The sequence below is a fragment of the Xenopus tropicalis genome, chromosome 9 (assembly GCF_000004195.4).
Source record: "Xenopus tropicalis strain Nigerian chromosome 9, UCB_Xtro_10.0, whole genome shotgun sequence".
NCBI classification, from domain to species: Eukaryota; Metazoa; Chordata; class Amphibia; order Anura; family Pipidae; genus Xenopus; species Xenopus tropicalis.
In genome coordinates this window covers 22,626,091-22,649,135 of record NC_030685.2, presented here as the reverse complement: position 1 = coordinate 22,649,135, position 23,045 = coordinate 22,626,091, and the positions used below count along the sequence as shown (strand labels likewise).

General features: G+C 46.7%; 1 protein-coding gene across 1 annotated transcript; it reads left to right on the top strand.

The window, feature by feature from the left end:
- Positions 1–2,000: 2,000 nt before the first annotated feature.
- rab40c (RAB40C, member RAS oncogene family) lies at positions 2,001–21,089 on the top strand. Its single transcript, XM_004917990.4, has 7 exons — positions 2,001–2,286; positions 6,349–6,722; positions 15,369–15,429; positions 15,882–15,942; positions 17,087–17,164; positions 17,717–17,939; positions 19,439–21,089. The coding sequence occupies exons 2-7, from the start codon at positions 6,581–6,583 to the stop codon at positions 19,732–19,734; spliced, it is 861 nt and encodes a 286-aa protein (XP_004918047.1). The 5' UTR covers positions 2,001–2,286; positions 6,349–6,580; the 3' UTR covers positions 19,735–21,089.
- Positions 21,090–23,045: the final 1,956 nt, after the last annotated feature.

Here is a 23,045-nt window from a genome sequence, read left to right as displayed (position 1 = left end):
CACCTCAGGCATTGGCACTAAGTGCAACTATAAGGAAGTGCAAGTATTGTCTTTGGAAGTGAGTGCCTTTTAAACCAATGGCATCAGCTCACACAATGACTGCATCCATTTTTGTGTGACCACAACCAAATGTGCCTTTATATGTGATGAATACAAATGTAAACAGTTAATGTGCTGCCCTGCTTTCCAGCTGCAAAGGACAGCTAGACACAAAGGCTAAAGTACTTTTAAGGTGAAGAAACATGGGGCTACTAGTAGCAGCTACTTGTCATGGCTACTAAAATAGACAATGCTGATCATTTACTAATAATTGCCTCTACATGTGTTTTAGCAGAGGCAATTGTCAGTATTGTCTATGGCAGGGTATTTTTTGGCATTTAGTAGCTGTTAAAAAGTAGCTGCTACTAGTAGCTCTGTGTGTCTTCACCCTTAGGGTGAAGATACACAGAGCTACTAGTAGCAGCCACTTGTCACGGCTATGAAAATAGACAATGCTGATCATTTACTGATAACTGTCTCTATGTGTTTTAGCAGAGGCAATTCTCAGTATTGTCTATGGCAGGGTATTTTCTGGGGTTTGGTAGCCATGACAAGTAGCTGCTACTAAGTAGCCCTGTGTGTCTTCAACCTTAAAAGTTTATGGGCCCCTGCCCAAATACTACACCAGCTGTAGCAGCAGTAAATGGTCACTAAGGTACATAAGTGTACATAGAATAGAAACATCTAGGGGTTTATTCAGTTTACAACATCTCAAGAGAAATAGAACTTGATATTGTACGAAGGGGAAAAACCCAGGACCAGAACTAATGGTAGGAATGAGTGGCACCTGTCTATTGCACAACTATTTTTGTAAAATACTAAAAAATTGTACTGTGTTATGCCACGCAGAACATTATATGATTGGCTCATCACTGGCCCAGATCCTTGTCTCTCCTAAGGTCCATGGCATACATAGAGTGAATTTGCCAGCCAGCAGAGAAAAGGCCGTTGTGCCCCGGGTTGTGTGCATACTGGGATGCATGCCATTGGCCTGTCAGTGTACACATGGGGTGGATCTCGGCACACAAACACTGATCTAGTCTTTTGCATTCCTTTCATCTGACTACTGCTCTTCTCACTATCTCTCATATCATAAGTTGCAGACATGCCTCCCTATATTTAAGGCTAAGGGTAAAGACACACAGAGCTACTAGTAGCAGCTACTTTTTCCAGGCTACTAAACGCCAGAAAATACCCCGTCATAGACAATACTGAGCATTGCCTCTGCTAAAACACACATAGAGACAATTATCAGTAAATGATCAGCATTGTCTTTTGTAGTAGCCATGACAAGTAGCTGCTACTAGTAGCTCTGTGTGTCTTCACCCTAAGGCTTTGGTAAATTCTGGAAAAAGGTGCACACTATCCAGATTAGCACCAATGGTTCTTAAAACATGACATCAAGATTTATTCACAAGTCATTACAAGCACAACAGTAGATTTAGTAATTGCACAGCAGATATCCCCGGGCAGGACTGGGGGGTTATTATTGCGCTCTTTGTGTGGCACTGCACGGGTTAACCTCAGGCTCCTGTGTGACAGTAATACGAGCAACGAAAATGCAGCAAAAAATTCTGTCTAGTGCTGACCTGGGTGTGAGGCAAGTACTATGGCAACTCACACTCTCAAGTAATCATACGCCAAGATGGCTCTAGTACTGTGCACAGCTTTATAATCCCTCCTCCGGAATTAGTCCCCGCCACATTATTGTCACTGTGCGTACAGAAGAGCCACAAGGCCACCAGCCTAAGGTATAAGGTAAACTACGCGAAAGTGTGAACTTCCTGTCAGAGTGCTACACTAACTTCCATAGAGGGTTTGCCAGGGGGCGTGGCATCTCTTACAACCCAGTCACGACGGAAAATAAATGGAGAAGGAGGCGCACTATTGAACTCCTCCGCGAATAAGAAACGCGAGTTGCTGATGTGGGCGTGGCAATACATAGCTATGAGAATGATAGGGCGGTGAACTAGAAATTGGGCGTGGTTACCAGGAAAGCGACCCCGCCTAGCGATTCTGGGCATGCGCGCCGGTGCAGCTCCTTGGCTTTGGGACGCGACGGCAGCGACAGTGGCTTCAGAAGCTTGAGGCTCGGAAGAGGCGCGGCGGGTAGGGAGCGTTCGGTGCGTGTCTGGACTCCGTCGGATCGGGTGCCCGAGTGAGTGCTACCGAGGCGGTGGGACGAGCCTCGCCTAGTTCTCCGGTGCTCAAGGCCTGCTCCCTGCTGATGAGTGAGGCGCCTTGGCGGTAAGTTCCACTCATCCTAGCCCGGCCAGATGTGTATGTTGTGTCTCCTATCGAACAACTCCCTGCGTCCTTGGGATCGGCAAGATGTAGGAATACGTAGCTTAGAAGTAATCGAAAAGCCTCCATGGGACTTTGTTCCCAGCATCCTCAGCCAGTTACTCTCAAACATTTTCTGCAACCAGCCTTCGTCTTTATTGTGAGGTTTAGTTGAACTGCAACTTTGGGGCTAGGCCTGTGTCCTACTATGCACTATGCAGGCCTGTAGATGTTTATCCACAGGGAATGCTGGGAACTGTAGTTCTGCATCTCCTGGAGGGTTGCTGTCCTTGCTTTATTTAATGTAGGTGCTGAGTTGCTTGCCCAGTTGCAAGGATATGGTTTCCTGATGGAACTGGGCCCCAGCAGTGTATCTGTCACTCTTTGTCAGGAGAATAAAAGGCACTTGGATAAATGGCAGTGTGACTGTCAGTGGGGCAGTTAGTTTGGGGACAGTGTGGCACTTTGAGAATAGACCCACGCTACTGTCAGTGCAATAAATGTGCCATGTTTGTATCCTGACTGAGGCCGCTGTGTGTGGGGCAAGATAGCCATCTGTCATACAATGGGAAAATGCTGCTGTATGGCCTGTGTCCATGCATTGTACATCCAGCCCTCCTTAACTCAGGTAATTTCTGCTACATTTCCCCCCTTTGGATAATTCTGCCTCTCTGGAGCAGAGCTTTAAACCCTCCAGCAAGCTGGTGTACAATACAAAGAGCACAGCAGCTCCTGTATCTGCACTGACAAGCACAGCATTGGCCGATTAACCTTAAGGCCAATGGCACGCCAACTGTTTTACCTGCTAGCATTTCAACGCTGGCCATTCCGCTGCCTCCCTGAATGTGTGCGCTGATGGGCACAGGATTGGCCTGTCAGCACCCACACGCATTTCACCGTGATAAATGTATACTATGTTTCCATGCCATGCATGGGCGGACTGGCTGATCCGTGCCTGTAAGCGCACACATATTCAGGAAGAGGAAGGCAGAAGATTGCTAGAAAGCCTAGTACACAATGCTTATGCCATTGACCTTAGGAACATTCTCAACCTGTGGGTCGGGACCCCTTTGGGGGTTGAACGACCCTTTCATGGGGGTTGCCTTAAGGTGGCCATACACGAGCAGATCCGCTCGCTTGGCGATGTCGCCAAGCGAGCGGATCTTCCCCCGATATCCCCACCTACGGGTGGGCAATATCGGGGAGCATTTAGGTAAAAAAAAAAAAAAATCCGTTCGTTTGGCCCTGGGGCCAAACGATCGGATTATGTAGGCGGCAATGGGGCAGTCGGATCGGGGACCGCATCAATGAGCCGATGCAGTCCCCGATCCGACCGGATTTTCTAACCTGGCCGATCGAGATCTGGCCAATTTCAGGCCAGATATCGGTCGGCCAGGCCTCTCTGCTCTCCCCATACACGGGCTGATTAGCTGCCGAATCGGTCCAAGGGTATGGGGACCTTAAGACCATCGGAAAATACATATTTCCGATGGTATTCGGAATAATTTTATGGTTGGGGGTCACCATAACATGAGGAATTTTATTAAAGGGTCACAGCATTAGGAAGGTTGAAAACCACTGATCTAGCCTGAGTGCAGGGCCCCCCCCCCTCCAATTTTTTCAGTTATTGGTTCCCTGAAAACCCAATTAGAATATTGTTTGCATGAGTAATGCCGTGCCTGTCGGTACAAAGACCCTGCGAGATTCTCCATTTGTTTCAGACCTGCACCAGGTCTTTCCAGCTTGGTACCGATAGCCTAGGACTGGGTTCTGCCATTAAGGGTTATGGCACAGAAGGCATTGCCAGTTGGAGTTGGGGGCTTTGACCTTTAATAATCTCCACAAGAACGTGGTGGCAGTCAGTATGCCACGTGTGTCCTAGGCCTGAGGCTTTGAGCTGATCTCGAGGTACTTTGTATCTCTGTTTTTGTGACTTGGAAGCTCGTGAGAGCTCAGGTGCTGGTAGGACTGGTTGTGTGTGTAGCAGGTGGGTGTGTGAGGCTGTGTGTACGGAAAATTGTTTTTAAACCTATGTGAACCCAGTTGCATAGGTGTGTAATTGGAATTAGAATAGATCCATGCAAGTTTTCTATCTGAATCTGACACAGATAGTGTTGGACTGGGTGTTCCACTGGGAATTCTCATGTCCATGGTCTACTCTTATACCAGTTAGGTAGGGGCTGTGTATAATGATTTAAGAGTTATATTCTCTTATAGTGAAAGTAAGAAAGGGGGCAATGGGAAGCCCACTAGCAGCCCAACCTGAACACCGGAATGTCCAGTCATTAGCTTCCATGCTTTGCAGCCCATGGGATGCTGTGGGTCTCTCTGTACATTTAGGCAGGTAGACCAGCTAGTCCTATTGCACTTGCACCCATTAGGGCTTTTTGTAAAAAGAAGTGTTTGTGACCATGTGAAATTGGAATCTCAGGGCATCCCAATATGTGTTGGCACCTTTTTGAACTTTGTCGCCTTGAAGCCCTTATACATGGGTGGATGTTGCCAGTTATAGTGCTACAGGACCATAAGGGTAACATGTAGCCATATATCTGTAGTAATACTGGCCACATACGGTACTTGCTTAGTTTAAAGCTATCTGATTCATCAGCATTGGGTTCATTGGCCAGTGTGTTGATTCCATTTGGATGGGCAATTTTACCTTAACTGGCAAGTCAGCCAGCTCTTGGGCCAACTGGTCAGGCACTGAGGTTGAAGTCAAGGCCCCTTCAGTTATAGTTTGGTAGTAAATTGTGTCTCTAATCCAAATTGGTGCTTTGGCCAATCAACCTTGGCCAGGTGCCAGGTGGTGGTCCCCCCACCAGCCCAATAAATAGTGACTGTCTATGGCATCTTACAGCAGCCCCTCTGGCATTTGCCAGACCGCTGCAGAAATACATTCCACTGGATTAAAGAGATCACAGAGCCCCGCTTTAAATGGGATAGGGACTACTTTTTTGGGTGCCAACAAGAATTCTTGTTGTTTGGGGCAGATTATCATATGTTAATAAATTAACCAAATGGTGTGATAACTTTATGGCCAATTTATACGCATGAGGTGCTTTATGCATCAACAAATTGTGTTTGTGAGCAGCTGGTAGGAAGCCATGTTTGCCCATTGTGAATAGGAATCCATCGTTGGTTATTGGTGACACTGCTTGCCCCCGAACACATTATCCCCTCCATTCCTTGCCATGTAGGGTTCCTCTTTGATGTCAATATCACAGAATTTCCTATTTTCATATCCTCCTCTATTTCTAGTTGTGTCCCCATTAGTGCACTGAGGAAGGTGAATAACCCTCACAGCTGGAGGGAAGCCCCCCCCCCCCGCCATAACAGTAATATATACATAGCACAGACGGGACCCATGAATTACAATGAGCTGCCATTGATTGCCTTTGTTCCCCTCCTGCCGTGGGGTGTGAATGTTGAGTGGGTTGGAAGGCAGAGAAATGGATAAAGCACTGCTTTCTCTTTCCATCCGCTGACTAGAAAGAGATTAACCTCCTCAGCACCACATAAGCCCGTAGGATATTGCAGAGCAGCCCCACCGCTGCGCAGACCCTGCAGTGTGTTTCCGACCTCCACCATCTGCCTGTGTTTTGCTCATTATGCATATTGTTTTGTAATCCCCTCTTGTACAAGGGAGTGTCTAGATGGGGCAGCTGCACCCGATTGTGCCCATTGTTGGCCGAGCCAAGGAAGCTTGCTCTCTCCCCCTACATTATGCTAAAGGGAGAAAGGAGACCTAGCCTTTATGTGCACTTCCCTGCAGCTGGGTAGGGGATACATGCACAAAGCTGGGATGGAAAGGTTGTTATTGGTTAGTATTGTGGGGGCTAGGGGTTGGATTAAAAAAAAAAAATAATAATACATATATTATATATGAGCATGATACTAAATATACCCCTGCAGAGTGTGCTGATTTCCTTGAGACATGATGTTTATTTTACCTTTATGGCTTGGCCTTGTGTATATTAATACAGCGTTTGAACTCATGTTCCATTCTTTTATGTGTTTATCTTACAGGATTCCCTCCCCACCCAGTCCCACCGGGAAATGCAGATGAGTTGGTAAGCGAGAGAGAGAGACGGTTGAGAGCCCGACGCAAGCACTCTGCAGTATCTCTCACTCAGGGCGCACTCTGCCAACATACACTGTGCCCTTACCGACGTGCAGCACTCGCCAGGCTTCTGGCACGGCGTTTGGCTTCTGAGAGCCTGACATGTGGGTTGTCCATCTGGGCTCCTGAGAAGGGAGGATGGGCACTCAGGGCAGCCCGGTGAAGAGCTACGACTATCTGCTGAAATTCCTGCTGGTGGGAGATAGTGACGTGGGCAAAGGGGAAATCTTGGAGAGCTTGCAGGACGGGGCATCCGAGTCGCCGTATTCCTACAGTAATGGTAAGAGCTGGTACTTCTGCGCATTTATAAAGGGTGCCATGGTGACTTATTCCACAATGTGCCCCCAGGGCTGTAGTCATTCTGCTTAGTCTTTGGGGTGCTGAGTGTCATAGTGGTGCCTTTATACCTTCCGAGAGACTCTGTACCAGTCTAAAGGTACCACCCACCTTCCTCAGACACTCTTTCCACACCTGTATGCTTGTACAAAGCGACACCCACATACAACATTCTGTCTCGGCCTCATGGTATCATTAAATCATTAAAGGCCAAACACACCTCCATGTGATGAGGCCTTTATAAAAACCTGTATGGGCGCCCTGGCAGCTCTGTACGCCTGTGAGGTAATGTGCCAGCACCCTGCCTGTTGCTCCGAGCACTTATTGCTGTGCTTATCATACAGTATGATAGTCTGAAGCGACACCTGCTTTCGAGTGGCAGAAGGGGCCCTAATGACATGAGAATTCTTTGCTGTGTTTTACAATTGTTAATTGCATGGATTCCAAGAGACCTGGATTTCTGTATGATTTATGGGCTTTGACAATTATCCTTCCACACGTAATTGTACGGAATCACACCCAGTCCTTATAACCGCCTTGGCGCATGTATGAACATGTGATCTTCAGTCCTATAGTCCTTAACTGCTTGGGCATGAAGGTAACCAGGCAGGGCCATTGGCTTCACATACACCACCTTCACCACGCTTTATACACTAGAACTAATATGACTACCTGGCCACTCTTGCCATATCAACCAGTTTAAGGCCATGAACAATCTGCAAATCTATAGATACAGCATTTAGGCAGGAAGAGGTTAAAGTACAGTGCCCAATCATTCTCATAGCTTCACGTGTTCCATAACTTTTTATAACCAACCCAGAGTTCTTAAGTAAGTAAACCTAGTAGCCAATAGCAGAAAGGAACTGGGCATGTGGTCCATCTCCTTATGTATTATCCTATCTATAACATAGTAAATCAGGTTTAAAAAGACCTATTTACATCAAGTTCAGTGTACATACTACAGGACTAAATACATATGGAGTAGTGACCTCTAACAGGGAGCTGAAAGGGTCTCATTCAGATCACTGCTGTTAATATGTCCAGTGTACCACTAGGCACATGACAGCTGGTACCACCAAATGTACTAAGCTCAGTCTTTCCATATATGTGCATATTATTAGATGAGCTTACTGTCTGCTCAGAATGTAATCACCAATTGGAGAATATTATTTACTTTACTCATAAGTAGTGTATAGTTATGGTTTTTATATTGTGAGTAAAATACCAATCAACTGTATTATCTATGTAATAACCATATCCTGTGGCTAGTGCCCTGAGGGCTGAGGGGGGCGTTGGGTGAGCGACAGTGGAAAGGCAGCAGTCGTGTGTACAAGGGATAAAGTTGCTTGGGGTGGCTCCATACACAGCATAATAGAAGGACTTTGGGGATACGGTGGGTAAAGGGGTGGTTCACTTTAAAATTAAGTATTAATATGTTATAGAATGGCCAGTTCTTAGGAGCTTTCCATTTAGTCTTCATTTATTATTTTGTTTTTTAATTCTTTGCTTTCCTCTTCTGACTCATTCCAGCAACCACAAGGCTGCCGCAGTTTCAAACTGGAAAAATAAATTATAATAATTCAAAAACGGCAAATAATAAAACATTAAGAGCAATTGCCCATTGTCTCAGAATATCACTGTCTACATTATACTAAAAGTTAATATAAAGGTGAACTACCCCTTTAATCGGAAGCCACAGAAGGAACTGGGGGGAACGGATGGGAAGGCCAGGTTATGGTGGGGGCTGGGTTTTGCATATATTTTGGGAAGAAGCAGGATGTCCCATTTAGAATGGCTGCATTGGGTCACAGAGAATGGAAAGGTTTCAATGCCTTAGGGTTTAGAAGTGACTGAGAGGAAGGAAGTAGCAATAACCGGCGGGATGAATCGGCTGCTTTTAACTGGAGAGTAAATGCAAAGAGAATATCTGGATATTTTCTTTCTTTGCGGGGGCAGATATGTGTGCTGGTATCAGCACTGGGGCTAATAGAACTGATTTGTATGGCTACCTAGGCCACAAGTGTATTGATGGGCTTCCCCCTGAGCTATCAGCTCTACTAAGCATCACGTAGATTGTAAGCTCTTTTGAGCTGGGCTTTCTCTTCTTCTGTTGGTTGTATTTTTTATGTAATGTGTGTGTTTAACCTTTTGTTTGCTGTACAGTTCTGCAGAATATGTTGGTGCTCTGTTGATGATGATAATAATGGGGGTGGGGGTAGTATGTTTTCTCAGTGCATAGGGTTGATCACTGGGTGACTAGCTGGTTATTGTGACACTGTTGACATAGCTTTGCGGTATGGCACACATGTGTAAGTCTGAATTACTATACTAATATATTAGAAGTGTATGGTGCTCATAGGCTGGGGGCCACAATAAAGACAAAATAAAATATAAATAAAACAATAACAACCCTTTCTACTGCACGTGCCCCTGCTTGGGCTGCTCTGAAACGCACATGGCTTTACTGGGGGCTCTGCATAGCCCACGCTAACATTTATCATTGAGTCCTATAAATGTATTGGAACCATACAGAAGCATCACTATCTGTTCATTGTGGGCATTCTGAGTGTGCTAACAAGGGGAAGGGGGGCTTCATGTGAATAGCTTGAGGTTGGTAATAGCACAACATATTGGGCTGTGGTCTGAGCCTCAGTGGCTCCTGGGACTAAAGTGCAGAGACTCCCAGAGGCCATTTTTGCCCTTCCCTTAAGTAAAAGGAGAGCCAATGTCCAGATGATCACCATCTGATCTTGCAGCCTTATTATTGGAAGTGCAGTTAGTGCTTGTCCCTGGGGGGGTATCTGATTGCAAGCATTTGCTTTCCTGGTAAAGTGCTCCATAAGGACAGGGCCGGTGGGTGGCTGCCTTCTGGGTTCTACAGATTAAAACAGGGGTCTCAAACTCGCGGCCCGCGGTACAATATTTTGTGGCCCGCACCAACGCCTTCTCAAAAGCAATGAATGGATCGCGATTTTTATTGCGATTCAAGGGATAATGCAAGGCACGGCGGGCGGGAGCTGCTGATTGCGGCAATGACGTTATGCCATCATAACAGTTATTATGGGAAGTTATTATGCTAAGGAGCTAATTGTGCACACAGAACGTCTTCCCATAATAACTGTTATGATGGCATAACGTCATTTCCGCAATCATCAGCTCCCGCCCGCCGTGCCTTGCGTTATCCCTTGAAAGCCAATTTTTTGTGAAATCCCTTATGCGGCCCAGCCTCATCCTGACTTTGCCTCCTGCGGCCCCCAGGTAAATTGAGTTTGAGCCCCCTGGATTAAAACCTTGTTGCTTATGGAGGGGGCAGTTGCACTAAGCGGCCATTGCCTACAGATTTATTCCAAGGCACAAAATGGATTTCTGTTTTTATAACTGGGTCTTTACAGTAGCAAATAGCTCTCCTTATAATGGGCATGGCACAGCTCTAGCTAGAACTAGTACAAGTAATGGGCAAGTAAAGCCTTCAGCCTTGGTTTAGGTCCAGGCCCGGTCCCGGTGCTTTCATGCCTCCCATGTGATTCACATTTCCCCACTGACTGCAGGGCCACATTAGCCATTCCTGCACCAAGATGGCGGCCATTAGTCATTTGGAATGAGAGTGGGATCAGCAGTAAATGGATATTGCTCTCAAGGATTTTTATGAACTTCATAGACTTCTACATATGACATTGTTTTGCTTTTTTTAAATGACCCCTAAACATGCAATTGTGTGAATAGAATGGCTAGTATGTAGGTTTCCAAGTAATGGCTGATTGCACCGCTTCACCCTCAGTCAGCACATAGTAAATGCTACTTTTTGCCTGTAGTTGGTAGGAAGCTGAACTTGCAGAGTGAGCGTGAGTGTGAATTCCAGGGCTGGGTTTTGCTGCCGCATTTAGAAGGAAATGCCATTGTGTTGCCTCCTGTGTCCCCCTCCCGAAGCGCATTGTTTTCTCTCAGAGAAATATTACTTAGCACCTGTATCGGTGTGATCGGCAGGAGACCTGCTTGTTTTGGCCTTTGTATGGTAAACTGTCATTATTTGGGTTGCATTGTCCTTTTAAAGCTCTGTATTTAGTACTGCTGGAAATCTGGCCCAGTGTTTGCATTAATACATATATGGGAGGTTTTGGTGTCACAGTACCCAGAATGCTTCAGGAGCCTTGTTGGGCGGAACTATTGAACACCGTGGTGGCTGCTTGCCCCAGGGCACCTATGCCCAAAGTGAGGCTATCAGAGGTGTGGGCTACAGAGCCAAATAGGGGAAACAATACTTTTCTAAAGCATATTCCTTGTTCTGTGCTCCCGAGTCACACTGGGAGCTTACTCCTGCCACAGACAGCCATGATGGGGCACATTCAGGAACCAGTATCCCGGCTCGCTTAAACTGTGTATGGCGTGGAAATCGCACAATGCATACTCGGTCAGCTATGGCGGTCATGAAGTTCAGATTTAACTGTTTTCTGCATGTGTTTTTTGCTTTAACAGCGCCAGTCCAGCTCTATGTAATGAGAGGTTTGAGGTGGCAGTGCCAGGCTTGCAGTGTTGCTGGATACAGGAATGAGGCTACTCATTACATGTAACATCATGTTCTCTGCATGCTCTGTGTGTGCTCTGTAAATAATTAAGTTGTTTGGCTCCAGAGGTATTGCCTTTCTGTGGGGGCAGCAGCAGCAGGTTGGGCACAGGAGGGCTGGGGGCATAGCAGCAGGTTGGGCACAGGAGGAGCAGGGCAGCAGCAGGTTGGGCATTGGAGGGCTGGAAGCATAGTGGCATGTTGGGCACAGGAGGAGCAGGGCAGCAGCAGGTTGGGCATTGGAGGGCTGGAGGCATAAGTCGCAGGTTGAGCTCTGGAGGACTGGGGACATAGCGGCATGTTGGGCACAGGAGGAGTAGGGCAGCAACAGGTCGGGCACAGCAGGGATGGGGACATAGCAGGTTGGGCACTGGAGGACTGGGGGCATAGCACCAGGTTGGGCACTGGAGGGGTGGGGGCATCAGCATGGTGGACACTGGAGGGGTGGGGGCATAGCAGCATGGTTGAGCACTGGAGGGGTGGGAGCAGCAGCAGCTTGGGCACTGGAGGGGTGGGGGCAGCAGCAGCTTGGGCACTGGAGGGGTGGGGGCAGCAGCAGCTTGGGCACTGGAGGGGTGGGGGCAGCAGCAGCTTGGGCACTGGAGGGGTGGGGGCAGCAGCAGCTTGGGCACTGGAGGGGTGGGGGCAGCAGCAGCTTGGGCACTGGAGGGGTGGGGGCAGCAGCAGCTTGGGCACTGGAGGGGTGGGGGCAGCAGCAGATTGGGCACTGGAGGTTGGGGGCAGCAGCAGGTTGGGCACTGGAGGGGTAGGGGCAGCAGCATGGTGGACATTGGAGGGGTGGGGGCATAGCAGCAGCAGGCAGAGATCCAAGAGAGCGGCTCTATTTAGTGTGAGATGAATGCGCATACATGCGTGAAAAGTGGAGCTCTGGCCCTGCCCTGTTCCATCACATGGAGTCCCACTCGGGACATGAGTCAGGCCGGGCTCCTCCAGCTCACGTTTCCCATGACACTAAGCACAAAGCCAAACATAGCACAGATCCCTGCTGCCAGTGAGGAGAACACAAGCAACACACAAATGTGTGTGTGTGTGTGTGTGTATGCTATGTTGCTTTGGCATAGCAAGCTCCAAATTTCGGGAGATTTACTTGATTTTATTTTAACAATAGCGCCTAACAAGGGACCATGACCCGGTCATGAATAGTGTTACCAAACTACCTACCTTTTTCCTACCATGTAGGTACGCAGGTCTGTCTCGCTTTTTATATTATTTTCTTCCGTATTTTTTTTCCTTACTTATATTAAGTTACATTGTTTTCTTTGGGGCAATTCACATTAACACATTCTGTTTCGTTTATTTTGATTTTTTCATTATATTATTTGTTGTATTTCGTAACCTTGGTCTTGATTGTGTACATGTATTGTCTGATGTCATCACGTTTGCATTTTTTGGGGGGGTGTTTCTCACGCTCACGTTATTGTCCGTTGGTGTTCCCGCCAAACACTGTTTATAAGGTTTTTTTCTCACTTGTATTTGTAACTTTGACAAAGGCTGGTGTTGCAGCCGAAACGTCAGTTCCCTTGCCTTTTCAATAAATTTACAAAATTGAACCTAAGACCTGCGTGAGCGGTACCTTCCTCCGAATATATATATATATATACTTACTGTCAGGCATGGGCTGCTTATATCATTGCATGTGTTCCTTCCTTATTCAGCTCTATGATTCTTTATTTGGAATGCACTGCTGACAACCAACATGGCTGACTAGTTTGCTGTGGGTTAAAATATTTCTGTGGTGATTCTTAGCCCAGTAACCTGTTGGTAAACAGCAATAAGTACTCATCCCTTTTTGTCATCCCTCAGTGTTCACCCTCCACTTCAACGCTCCAGAACTGAAAATTGGAAAAACAGTGGCAATGGCTAAAAATGGCTGCTGCAACACTAAGTGGGGCCTAAAACCATTAGATTGGGTATGTTCAGGCCACGGAATGAACCTCAAGTGCTGGTTGGGGGCTGGTGGGTCACATTTAAAGCAGGACTCCTATTTTGGGGATATTTACCATCAAGGCTTCTGGCATGTCTGTTTCTGAATATGCCCATGGTGGAGTCACTTAGGGACAGTGGGACTCGATAAGCAGTTACAGTATGTTCAAGCCCCAGTGAAGTAATACACATAAAAGCCAGACTGCAGCCCACCCCCCTACAAAATGAACCACAAAACCCCTTGGTACAGGTGTTGTGCCACTTGCAAGGGGCAAACCTGTGGTTCATGATGGCACAATAGAATTACCTGGATGGCCTTGGTAAATATCTTTGAGTTTGCCTTTAGCCGTGCCACCCTGGGCCTCGCTGCGGCTCCCAGGGCCAGTCACTTGCTGTAGTGCCATATGGGGGACTCTAACAGCTCTATCTGTGCCATGCAATGGCTCTTGTTTAGTAAGCAGCGTTTAGCATCATTGGCTGCTTTTCCTTGTTTCCCAGAGTCGGGCTTGTTACCTTTGAGCTGTGATTGTTGTGCACGTGCATTGGCCCCTGTTGTAGGCACAGTGACAGGCAGGCCAATTACAATATATTAAACATGAGCTGAATCCTCTAGTTCAGTGCTGGCGGCCCGCGACCCCCCTCTGTGTGGCCCCCCACCTGTCTGGCTGCTTTGATGGCTTACCTTTGTGTAAGATTTAAATGGTATCAGTACTGAGATTAACTGGCCCCCTGCATGGTTAACACCTCAGATTTAGGCTGTAAACCCCCTGTATTGTTTAAAAATGTAATCCCCTGTGTTGTTCACACCTTTTAATCCCTACATTGTTCATCCCCTGCAGTGTTCACACCTCAGGCTCAGGCTGTAATCACCCACATTGTTCGTCTGTTCACACCTCAGTAGAAACCCACAAATAACATATGCTGTGGTGGTACTGCAATTAAAAAGTTTTTTAATATATAGTTATTGTGCAGACTGTAGGAGCAGTAGTCACTGTAGGCTGCCTGTGTGTGCCATACACACAGGCAGCATAGGGCAGGCAGAGTATGGCACACACAGGCAGGGTAGGGCAGGCAGAGTAGGGCCACACAGGCAGGGTAGGGCAGGCAGAGTAGGGCCACACTGGCAGGGTAGGGCAGGCAGGGTAGGGCAGGCAGAGTAGGGCCACACAGGCAGGGTAGGGCAAGCAGAGTATGGCACACACAGGCAGGGTAGGGCAGGCAGAGTATGGCACACACAGGCAGGGTAGGGAAGGCAGAGTATGGCACACGCAGGCAGGGTAGGGAAGGCAGAGTATGGCACACACAGGCAGGGTAGGGAAGGCAGAGTATGGCAGATTTTTGCTGTACGACCACCATTAATATGGCTATGGTCATGCGATAACATGGGTGTGGTTTTAAAAAGGGGAGTGGTCAAAACTAGCTTCCATTATCGGCCCTCCACCACGGAGGCCGGGAAAATTCCGACCCTCGTTACCACAGAAGTTGGACAGCACTGCTTTAGTTGTCTTTGTGTGTTTGTGTATGTGTTACCCCCATCAATTCTCCCTTAACACGTTCCTTCCGGGTAGTTAGTAGTTCTGAACCAAAATTTGTTAAAAAACTCCACGCAACACAGAACCTAATATGCCCTGTAATCTGGTCCTTCAAAATGTATGAAAAAATACCATTTTTATATGCTGAAATCCAGCTGCAAAACAGTTCATTTGAAATTGTGGCAAGGGAGAGGAGACTATAACATTGATGTTACAAATGGTAACAATTTCTCCACAGCTTACAGACAGCATGTAGGAACTACATAACCCACAATGCATTGCACTGTGATGTTCCTATGCTTATTGACATCACGTGTGCAGGGAATGTGAGATTGGGTCTCAAAGTAGTCAGCCAGATCAGCAGGGGAACAGGGGGCCAGGCTTAAGGAACTCTTCCCAACCATATTATTACATTAAAAATCATGAAAAGGCTGCATATATTGTAATTGATGTGTATTGTGAAGTTGCTTTAAATTATGTTTTCTTTGCAAAAAGCTTAACTTGCATTTGCGTGGAGTTCCCATTTAATTTATGTGTGTCCTTTTCTTTCCAGGTATTGACTACAAAACTACCACCATTCTGCTCGATGGTCGGCGGGTCAAGCTGGAGCTGTGGTAAGAAGCTGTGAAATAAACCTTTTATAAATAGTGCCTTATCCTTTGTGTCATATTCCATATATCCAGCGTAATATATGTAGGATTATTACATATAGAACTATATTTAATAAACCTCCTGAAAATACTAGCAATTCACCTTCCATTAGCCAGTTAATTAAAGTTACATGACAATAAAGGTTTGGATTCAGTAGACTCAGGAGTAGGCCAGGTTAGGTACATACAGTACATAATAATTAGCTGTAAGGGGCAGTTACCCACTTTCCAGCATGAGTTTAGTGACTAGGGCTTGAACCTATTTGTAACTATTGTTTTTATTCAGAAATGTCTGCTGAACAAATCACACTGGGGGGGGAGAGGGGGTTCTTTGAAAGACAGTATTTTTCATTTCTGTTTTATAATTACAAAAAATTAGGAAATGCAGTAACACTGGGCCCTTCTCTCTCTTGCAGGGACACCTCGGGCCAGGGTCGATTCTGCACCATCTTCCGCTCCTATTCCAGAGGAGCCCAGGTAAGGCCGGAGGGCTAGTTCTGCTGCAGCTATTGCTGAATTAATGGCCTAATGAAGGAGCATTCAGCTTGTGGGGCAGGAGAAATGTGCCACACTTATAGCAGAGCATCTGGGGGAGGTTATTTACAAGTAAGAAAAGGCAGTTCACTATAGGAGACCTAAATTCATGGAGGCTCTTCCTTGTCCCCTAAATTTGTGTTGCAGAGCTGGATATGCCCTGGCACGTGCCCTGGGATGTGGGTGCTATGTGTGTGCATACCGAGCAGAGCCAACAAGCAGAGTAGCCCAGACAGCAGCTTTCAGACTGCAGATGCCAAACCCTCTGCCATGAAAAGTACCGCAGTACAACCCCGAATCCTCACTCACAGCCCACCCCTTAGCCATGTATTTGTATAGTATCCAGCCCCATGATCACTGCTGGCTCTGCTTGGGCACCAGTAATAAATAATGAGCCACACGCCTCTCCGGCAGCAGAGTAATAAATCTAAATAAAGCCTAATTGATCATTCCTTGTGGGACAATTGCTTTGATCCTTGGTCTGTATTTAGACTCCTTGCCATAAAGCAGAGCAGGACTACATTTTTTTTTTTCCCAGACAGGAAGTAAACTGGGGCACATTTAGTGTAACCAATCGACACTCCCTAGTGCAGCTTTGTAATAATGTATAAAATAAATGCTACCTTTCTCATTCTCCCAAGCTAAACACATAATTGGGTTGTAGCATATGTGCAACTCCTGTCCGTGTGCAGTTTTTGCCCCCCCCCCCCCTTCCAGCCATGAATTATTCATTGGGTCTAAACTCTGTGCATGAATATGAGATTGCAGATGGCCAAGGAGTGAGGGACAGAAGTGGCTAGCACAGTGGCAAATTGGCTAGAGAAAAGAAGCCGTGACAGTTGCTTGTATAATGGGTAGCGATTGTCCCAGAGAGGGGAAATAGAAGCCTCTGCATTGTGCCAGACATCCCTGCATCGCTGGAATGATTCCCCCGTGGCCTAGGCTGCAAATAAGGCAATGTTGTCTCCATTGATCCCTCTGCCCCTTTTCTGTGTGCCACCTGAGCCCGGGGCAGCACCAGGGGGAGAATGTGTGCTCAGTAATTATGGGCTCGCCAGTACAGCTGCTCTCCTGCTTTGTCTTCTAGGGGATTCTCTTGGTATATGACATCACAAACCGGTGGTCTTTCGATGGGATAGATCGCTGGATCAAAGAGATAGATGAGGTAAGCATCATAAGAAGAGAGGTTCAAAGGCTAAGTCTCACAGATGCCTGGAAAGCCTGGTTGTTCTTTATGGGGAGCCTGACTTACATCCGTGTCTCCTGGGGCTGCAAATCTTATATATTATTATGCAGTGATAACTGGATTGGCAGAGAGCCAGTGTGGGCTCCTCATAATTTTCCCTCCACTTTCATTAAAGCTCCTTATGTCAAAATGTGCTCCTTGCACTTCCATATGGTTGAACTCGCTCAGTTTCTTTCTGCCTTCTGATGCAGGGGAACCCTTGAGATACTCCCACCAATGTGGGAAAAACCATGGTGATTGCACTGGATATAGTTCTTGGTACAGAGCATATGCCGTGGAGACTATACTGAGGCACCCTGCTGGCTGCGCCCATTGTTTCCTGCCACTCACGTGAAACTTCACTTAGGGTAACTTGGCACAGTCGAGGCTAAGAACATTAACGCCATTAAAATCTCAATGACCCAGCTAATTCCCTCCACTTATTGTTAGATTTCTAACTGTGCTCTTCCATTTCCCCCTCTCTGACACAAGCACGCGCCGGGGGTCCCGCGGATCCTTGTAGGAAACAGACTTCACTTGGCCTTCAAGCGCCAGGTACCCACCGAGCAAGCGCGTAGCTATGCCGAGAAGAACGGCATGACCTTTTTTGAAGTCAGCCCCCTCTGCAACTTCAACGTAACAGAATCCTTCACGGAGCTGTCCCGCATTGTCCTAATGAGGCATGGCATGGAGAAGATCTGGAGGCCAAACAGAGGTGGGTGCCCAGAACTAATACCCTTGGGGCAGTTATTCATTAGCTTGTTATATGTTGTCAATAAACTGAAGGTGCAGCCAGGTAGTTCATGAACACTTCTGGTTTTCATTCATTTTAAGAAAGCTACTATACCATTTCTGATTATATTTCATTCTGCTGGGGTGCCCACCGGACTCCCTTTAAGCACAAAATCATACACCTTTTTAATAATGTACAGTAAATCCGGTCTTTCTTCCAATACTAATGTCCTAGAGTACATACATTGTGTATTATTGATGCATCACTCGCCCTGGGGAATATGCCTTTCCATGAGTTCCTTACAAGGGCAACATTTGAGCTGCTAAAGCAGAACTATCATATGGGCTGCCCCACTGGACTGCAGTTATCCATGTCCTTGAATGCACATTGAGGCCTTGCTGTACGTCTTTCTCATTTTATTGCAGCCTTGGCATTACCCTTGAGCGGCCATTGAGGCCTTGAGATACTCAAGCCTTGGCAGGCACTTTTTTTTTTTTTTTTTTTACACTAGTCATTCATGTCTGTTAGGAATTTAACGTAGAAGTAAAGCTACTGCGTAAGCAGAGATGCCCCGAATGGCATAGCAACAGGCGGCAGAAGTCACATTAGTCTCCCAGATTGAGAAGCAGGGGATATCCTGCTCGGCATTTCCCAGAAATGTTTAGTAAAGCAAAACTGTTCCCTGTTCTCCAATCTCTCTGCATTTTGGCACAAGAGGCAAAGCACCAAGGTCTCTGTATCCATTTGGTTGGAAAGTACTGCAGGCAGCAGTCCAACATAATAAATTATGCAGTGTTTCCAGCACTTATAGCCCCACTACACCATTACTTATTGGCCTGATATGGGCAGTTTCCATTGGTGAAACGGCTGCCAACGATAATTGGGAAATACATTTTTAAGCTTAATTTTATTTTTCTGTTTTTTTCCTGGCATCGTTCCCTGATATTTTCCTATTGATGCATTCCCTGTTAAAGGAGAGATTAACCTTCACAAAGAATTAGGCTAAAAATGTGACACTTTAAGTTTGGGGCTTCTGTACCAGCCCAAAGCCTCTATAGCCCTTTAGTGGGGAAGATCTGTGCCTCCAAGAATGCCCCCAGTAGCTCCCCATCTTCTTTTTGCCGATTTGCTCATGGCTGCTATACCTTACCTTAGCTTAGGGACCAACTCACAATATACAGCATAAACTTTGCCTTTTCAATAGCCCAGAGCATACTGAGCATGTGCAGTGTCACTGACACCCAATGGAAAAAGTAACAAGACCCAAGATGGGGAACTGCTTTGGGTAACATTAACATCCTATGGATCACTGCTGATAGAGGCTGTTGAAACTCTGGGATTCAACGTAGCTAACTAGTTAGGGTTGGAGCAATGTTTGGATGGTTGATTGTACCGTGTCTTCCTATAGGGCTGAAATGGTCACATGACAAATCAGTGTAATACAAAGGAAATGTTCTTATAGTATCTCTCTTCAATTTCAGTGTTCAGCCTGCAGGACCTGTGCTGCCGTGCCATAGTATCCTGCACCCCGGTGCATCTCATAGACAAGCTCCCCTTGCCCGTGGCCATCAAGAGCCACCTCAAGTCCTTTTCTATGGCCAATGGAATGAATGCAGTGATGATGCACGGACGGTCCTATTCTGTGGCTGGCAGCAGTGGTGGAGCCACAGGAGGCGGAGGTGGAAGTAAGGGCAATAGTCTTAAACGTTCCAAATCCATCCGGCCGCCTCAGAGCCCACCTCAGAACTGCTCAAGAAGCAACTGCAAAATATCTTAGCAAGGGAGTCTGGGATAGTGGGGGACAGGCTCCTACTTGTGATAACCCCACTGCTGAAGTGGTTTAGTGGCCACCACGTGATGGAACCTTGCATGGATCCCTCCTCTGCTCAGAGCAAGTCTTGACTTCAGGGGCAGAGCAAGGGCTGAGGATCACCACCGGTCCTTCTCACAGATTGGCTGCCAGGCACCTCCACTCAACCATAAATCCCTGTGAGGATTGCATGATGGACCTACCTAACACTCTTACCCAGGAACTGACCCAATTCTGCACAGAGGCACGTGCTACAGGAACTTCTCACTTTTATTCCCTTTTTTTTATTTATAAATTGGTGTATAATAACCAACGCCTCACTTTTTATATATTTAATGCCTGCCAAAATGTTTGTGCATCCAGATACCTTTCTCACACCCGCCCCTTCTTAAAGGGCAAGTCAGGAGAAAAGGCCATGTAAGTGGAACCAAGGAGGGGAATGTGCAGCCTTCTAAACCTTTAACTGTAACTGCTATTGCAGAACTACAACTCCCACCAGCTCCTCTGGGAGTTGCAGTACCAAAGGTTGCCTCTTACTGTTAAAGGCATTCTATATGGGTGCTGCTTCATTGGAATTCCCAATGTGGGGGCCACACAAAGCAGCACTTTTATCCAGTTTGAGGGGGTAAGGGCTGCAGTAGTGGGAATATATAGTAGGGCAAGATGGCATCATTTGCGCTTTATATGAGCGCTGTTTCAGGGCAGCTGCAGGTAGATCATTACTAGTGTGGCCCCACACATTGTCCTGGGTATTGAATGCAGGTAGGGCCACAGTTACTTCCCATGCCTATAAACCTCCATTCCATGACTTAAATGGCCAAGGGGGGTGCTTCAGCAGGTATGTAAAAGCTCTGGCACCTAGACATTTTATTTTCTACCTCACTGCACAGCTGGCAGGCATTGGCTTGTTCTATATAAATGCCACAGTATTGCCACCTTCCATGTTCCAGCCCCCCCCCGCCTCCCGGTTGCAGTGACTGAATTAAGAGGGGCCATGAGGGAATGAGAGCAGCCTGCCTGTCTGTGACGCGAGTTGCCGGCCCGTGTTGCCCCGTGGGAACCCTTCATACGTCACGGCAACTGCAGAGAAATCAGGCGTAGACCTTGCTCCTTCCCGGCCATTTTCCTATTATTCACGAGTGACAAATCACAGCCTTCCCGGCTGAAGAACAAGACCCAACCCCCAGAACTTTATGTTTGGTTTCCCTATTCTTATGCACTTTGTCCAGTTCAGATACCTTCATTCCCACATTCTACCCATTACGGGGAATGTCTATTCCTGCGAGGTCCCAATGAGTCCCAGCAGCGCCATGCTTGTTCCTGTTGGGTGTAATATTAATGTACAGGTATCCCTGCTTCCGTATCACTCCCTGCACCTTATCCTCAGCCGCCATATCCTCTCATTACAAACAAGCTGTGGTTTAACCCTGCTTTCAAAGGGAAAACATCTCCCCTATTTAGTATCCCCACATTTATTAGGTGTGACCCTTAGGGCTGTCAGTTTTTATTGGCTACACACAGATGGACAAAGGATGCAAGCTGTATATGGCTTAATGGTGAGCAACCAACTGTCCAATGAACTTGATACGGTGGCAAATGATGGTCATGTTTAATGATGTGGCACAGCGGGGGCTGGGAGACCTCCATCCAATTCTTTACATGCCCATAACCCACCTAGCATTCATTATTACATTCCCATAATAGTAAAGTGAGGGGCAGTTTACTCTGTGTATAGAACATTCCTTCTCTGCATCCTTGCATGTAAATGGGAGCTGCCAAACTGCTTACTGCTAAGGTTGCCCATGGAGATTTACCACAGTCGAGCAGTAAGGTGGCTCCCATTCTACAAACCCACATAGTGCAGAACATGTAGAACACAACTAGTTGAATTCCCTGTTGTAGTCAATAGGAAGCGACTGGCAGCCATTCCCAGAGGCGGGGCCATTGCAGCTCAGTAGCATAGGCTTGTAAGGGATGCTGGGAGTAGTAGTACTCATTAGCTGGAAGTGCTGGGGTAGGTTGTTCAGATCTGGATAGAGGATGGATAAAGTGATCCAGCCTGTAGCCTTGTAACCATGATTCACAGAGGCATTGCTACAGTATCCCGTCCCATTGTGTGCCATCTTGGCTGGAAGCTGGTACAAACATGGCATCCCCATGGTGCTTAGATTCGTTTACTCATACAACTTTCTCCTGGTTTTAAACACTAATTACTTTCTAAAAGCCACAGCTGAACAACATGCTACATACAAACTCCCCCATCCCTTTTAAGCCTCAGCATGAGATCCCGTGGGGCTATAAAATGGGGTTACCGTACAATGGTGGTATCCCCCTGCCCCAACGCTTTGACCCCTCACTGGGTATGTTCAGCCCTTTCCTTTGGTGACTGGATTAAAGGGGTAGTTTCACCTTTACGTTATAGAATGCTTCATTCCTGGCAACTTTGCAATTGGTTTTCATCTATTAATTTTTTTTATAGTTTTTTTTTTTTTAATTATTTGCCTTCCTCTTTTGCTTCTTTCCAACTTTCAACTGGGGGTCGCTGACCCCTGCAGCTAAACATCTATTGCTTTGTGAGGCTACAATGTTGTTATTGATCCTTTTTATTCCTTATTGTTCTATTTCGCCTCAATCCTATTCATATTTCTATGGCTTATTCATATCACTGCCTTGTTGCTATGGTAAATTGCACCCTAGCAACCATTTAGCTGCTGATATACTAAACTGGAAAGCTGCTGAACAAAAGGGTGAAAAACCATAAAAAAAACAAAGACCAATTGCAAATTGTCTTAGTATATCATTGTCTACATCGTGCTTAAAGTTTAATGTAAGGATAATGTCCCATGGAGAGATTAGTTGCCCGCGATAGATCTCTGCTACCACAGGCGACTGATCTCTCTGGCCAATGGCAACAAAGGAAATGGCCGGTGGAAAGGCCTACGAATCGCTTCGGTTTCAGAAGATGTGCAGGTAACTTTGTGCGACTTTGGAAAACCGAAGCGATTCGTAGGCCTTTCCCCTGCGATTCCCCTTTATTGCCAGTGGAAAGGCATTTCAGAGAGATTGGTCAAGCTCTATATGTGGGGGACTAGTCTCTCCGTGGGACATTACCCTATAGGTGAAATACCCGTATGAGGAACGGCCGGGGGACATGCTGATTGCGGAAGTGACTAGTGACCAACGTTAGTGGGACTCCTAGAGGAGAGATGGGGGGCAGGGACGCTTAACCTTCCTTGTAAAGTTTTGATACAATGTATAATGCTGCTCTGATCAGTTAA

Excerpts from the sequence above, each read along its gene's own strand:
- rab40c (XM_004917990.4), top strand. The coding sequence starts at position 6,581 with ATGGGCACTCAGGGCAGCCCGGTGAAGAGCTACGACTATCTGCTGAAA. Across the intron at positions 6,723-15,368 it reads GCCGTATTCCTACAGTAATG|GTATTGACTACAAAACTACC; the intron begins GTAAGAGCTGGT and ends TTTTCTTTCCAG. Across the intron at positions 15,430-15,881 it reads CGGGTCAAGCTGGAGCTGTG|GGACACCTCGGGCCAGGGTC; the intron begins GTAAGAAGCTGT and ends TCTCTCTTGCAG.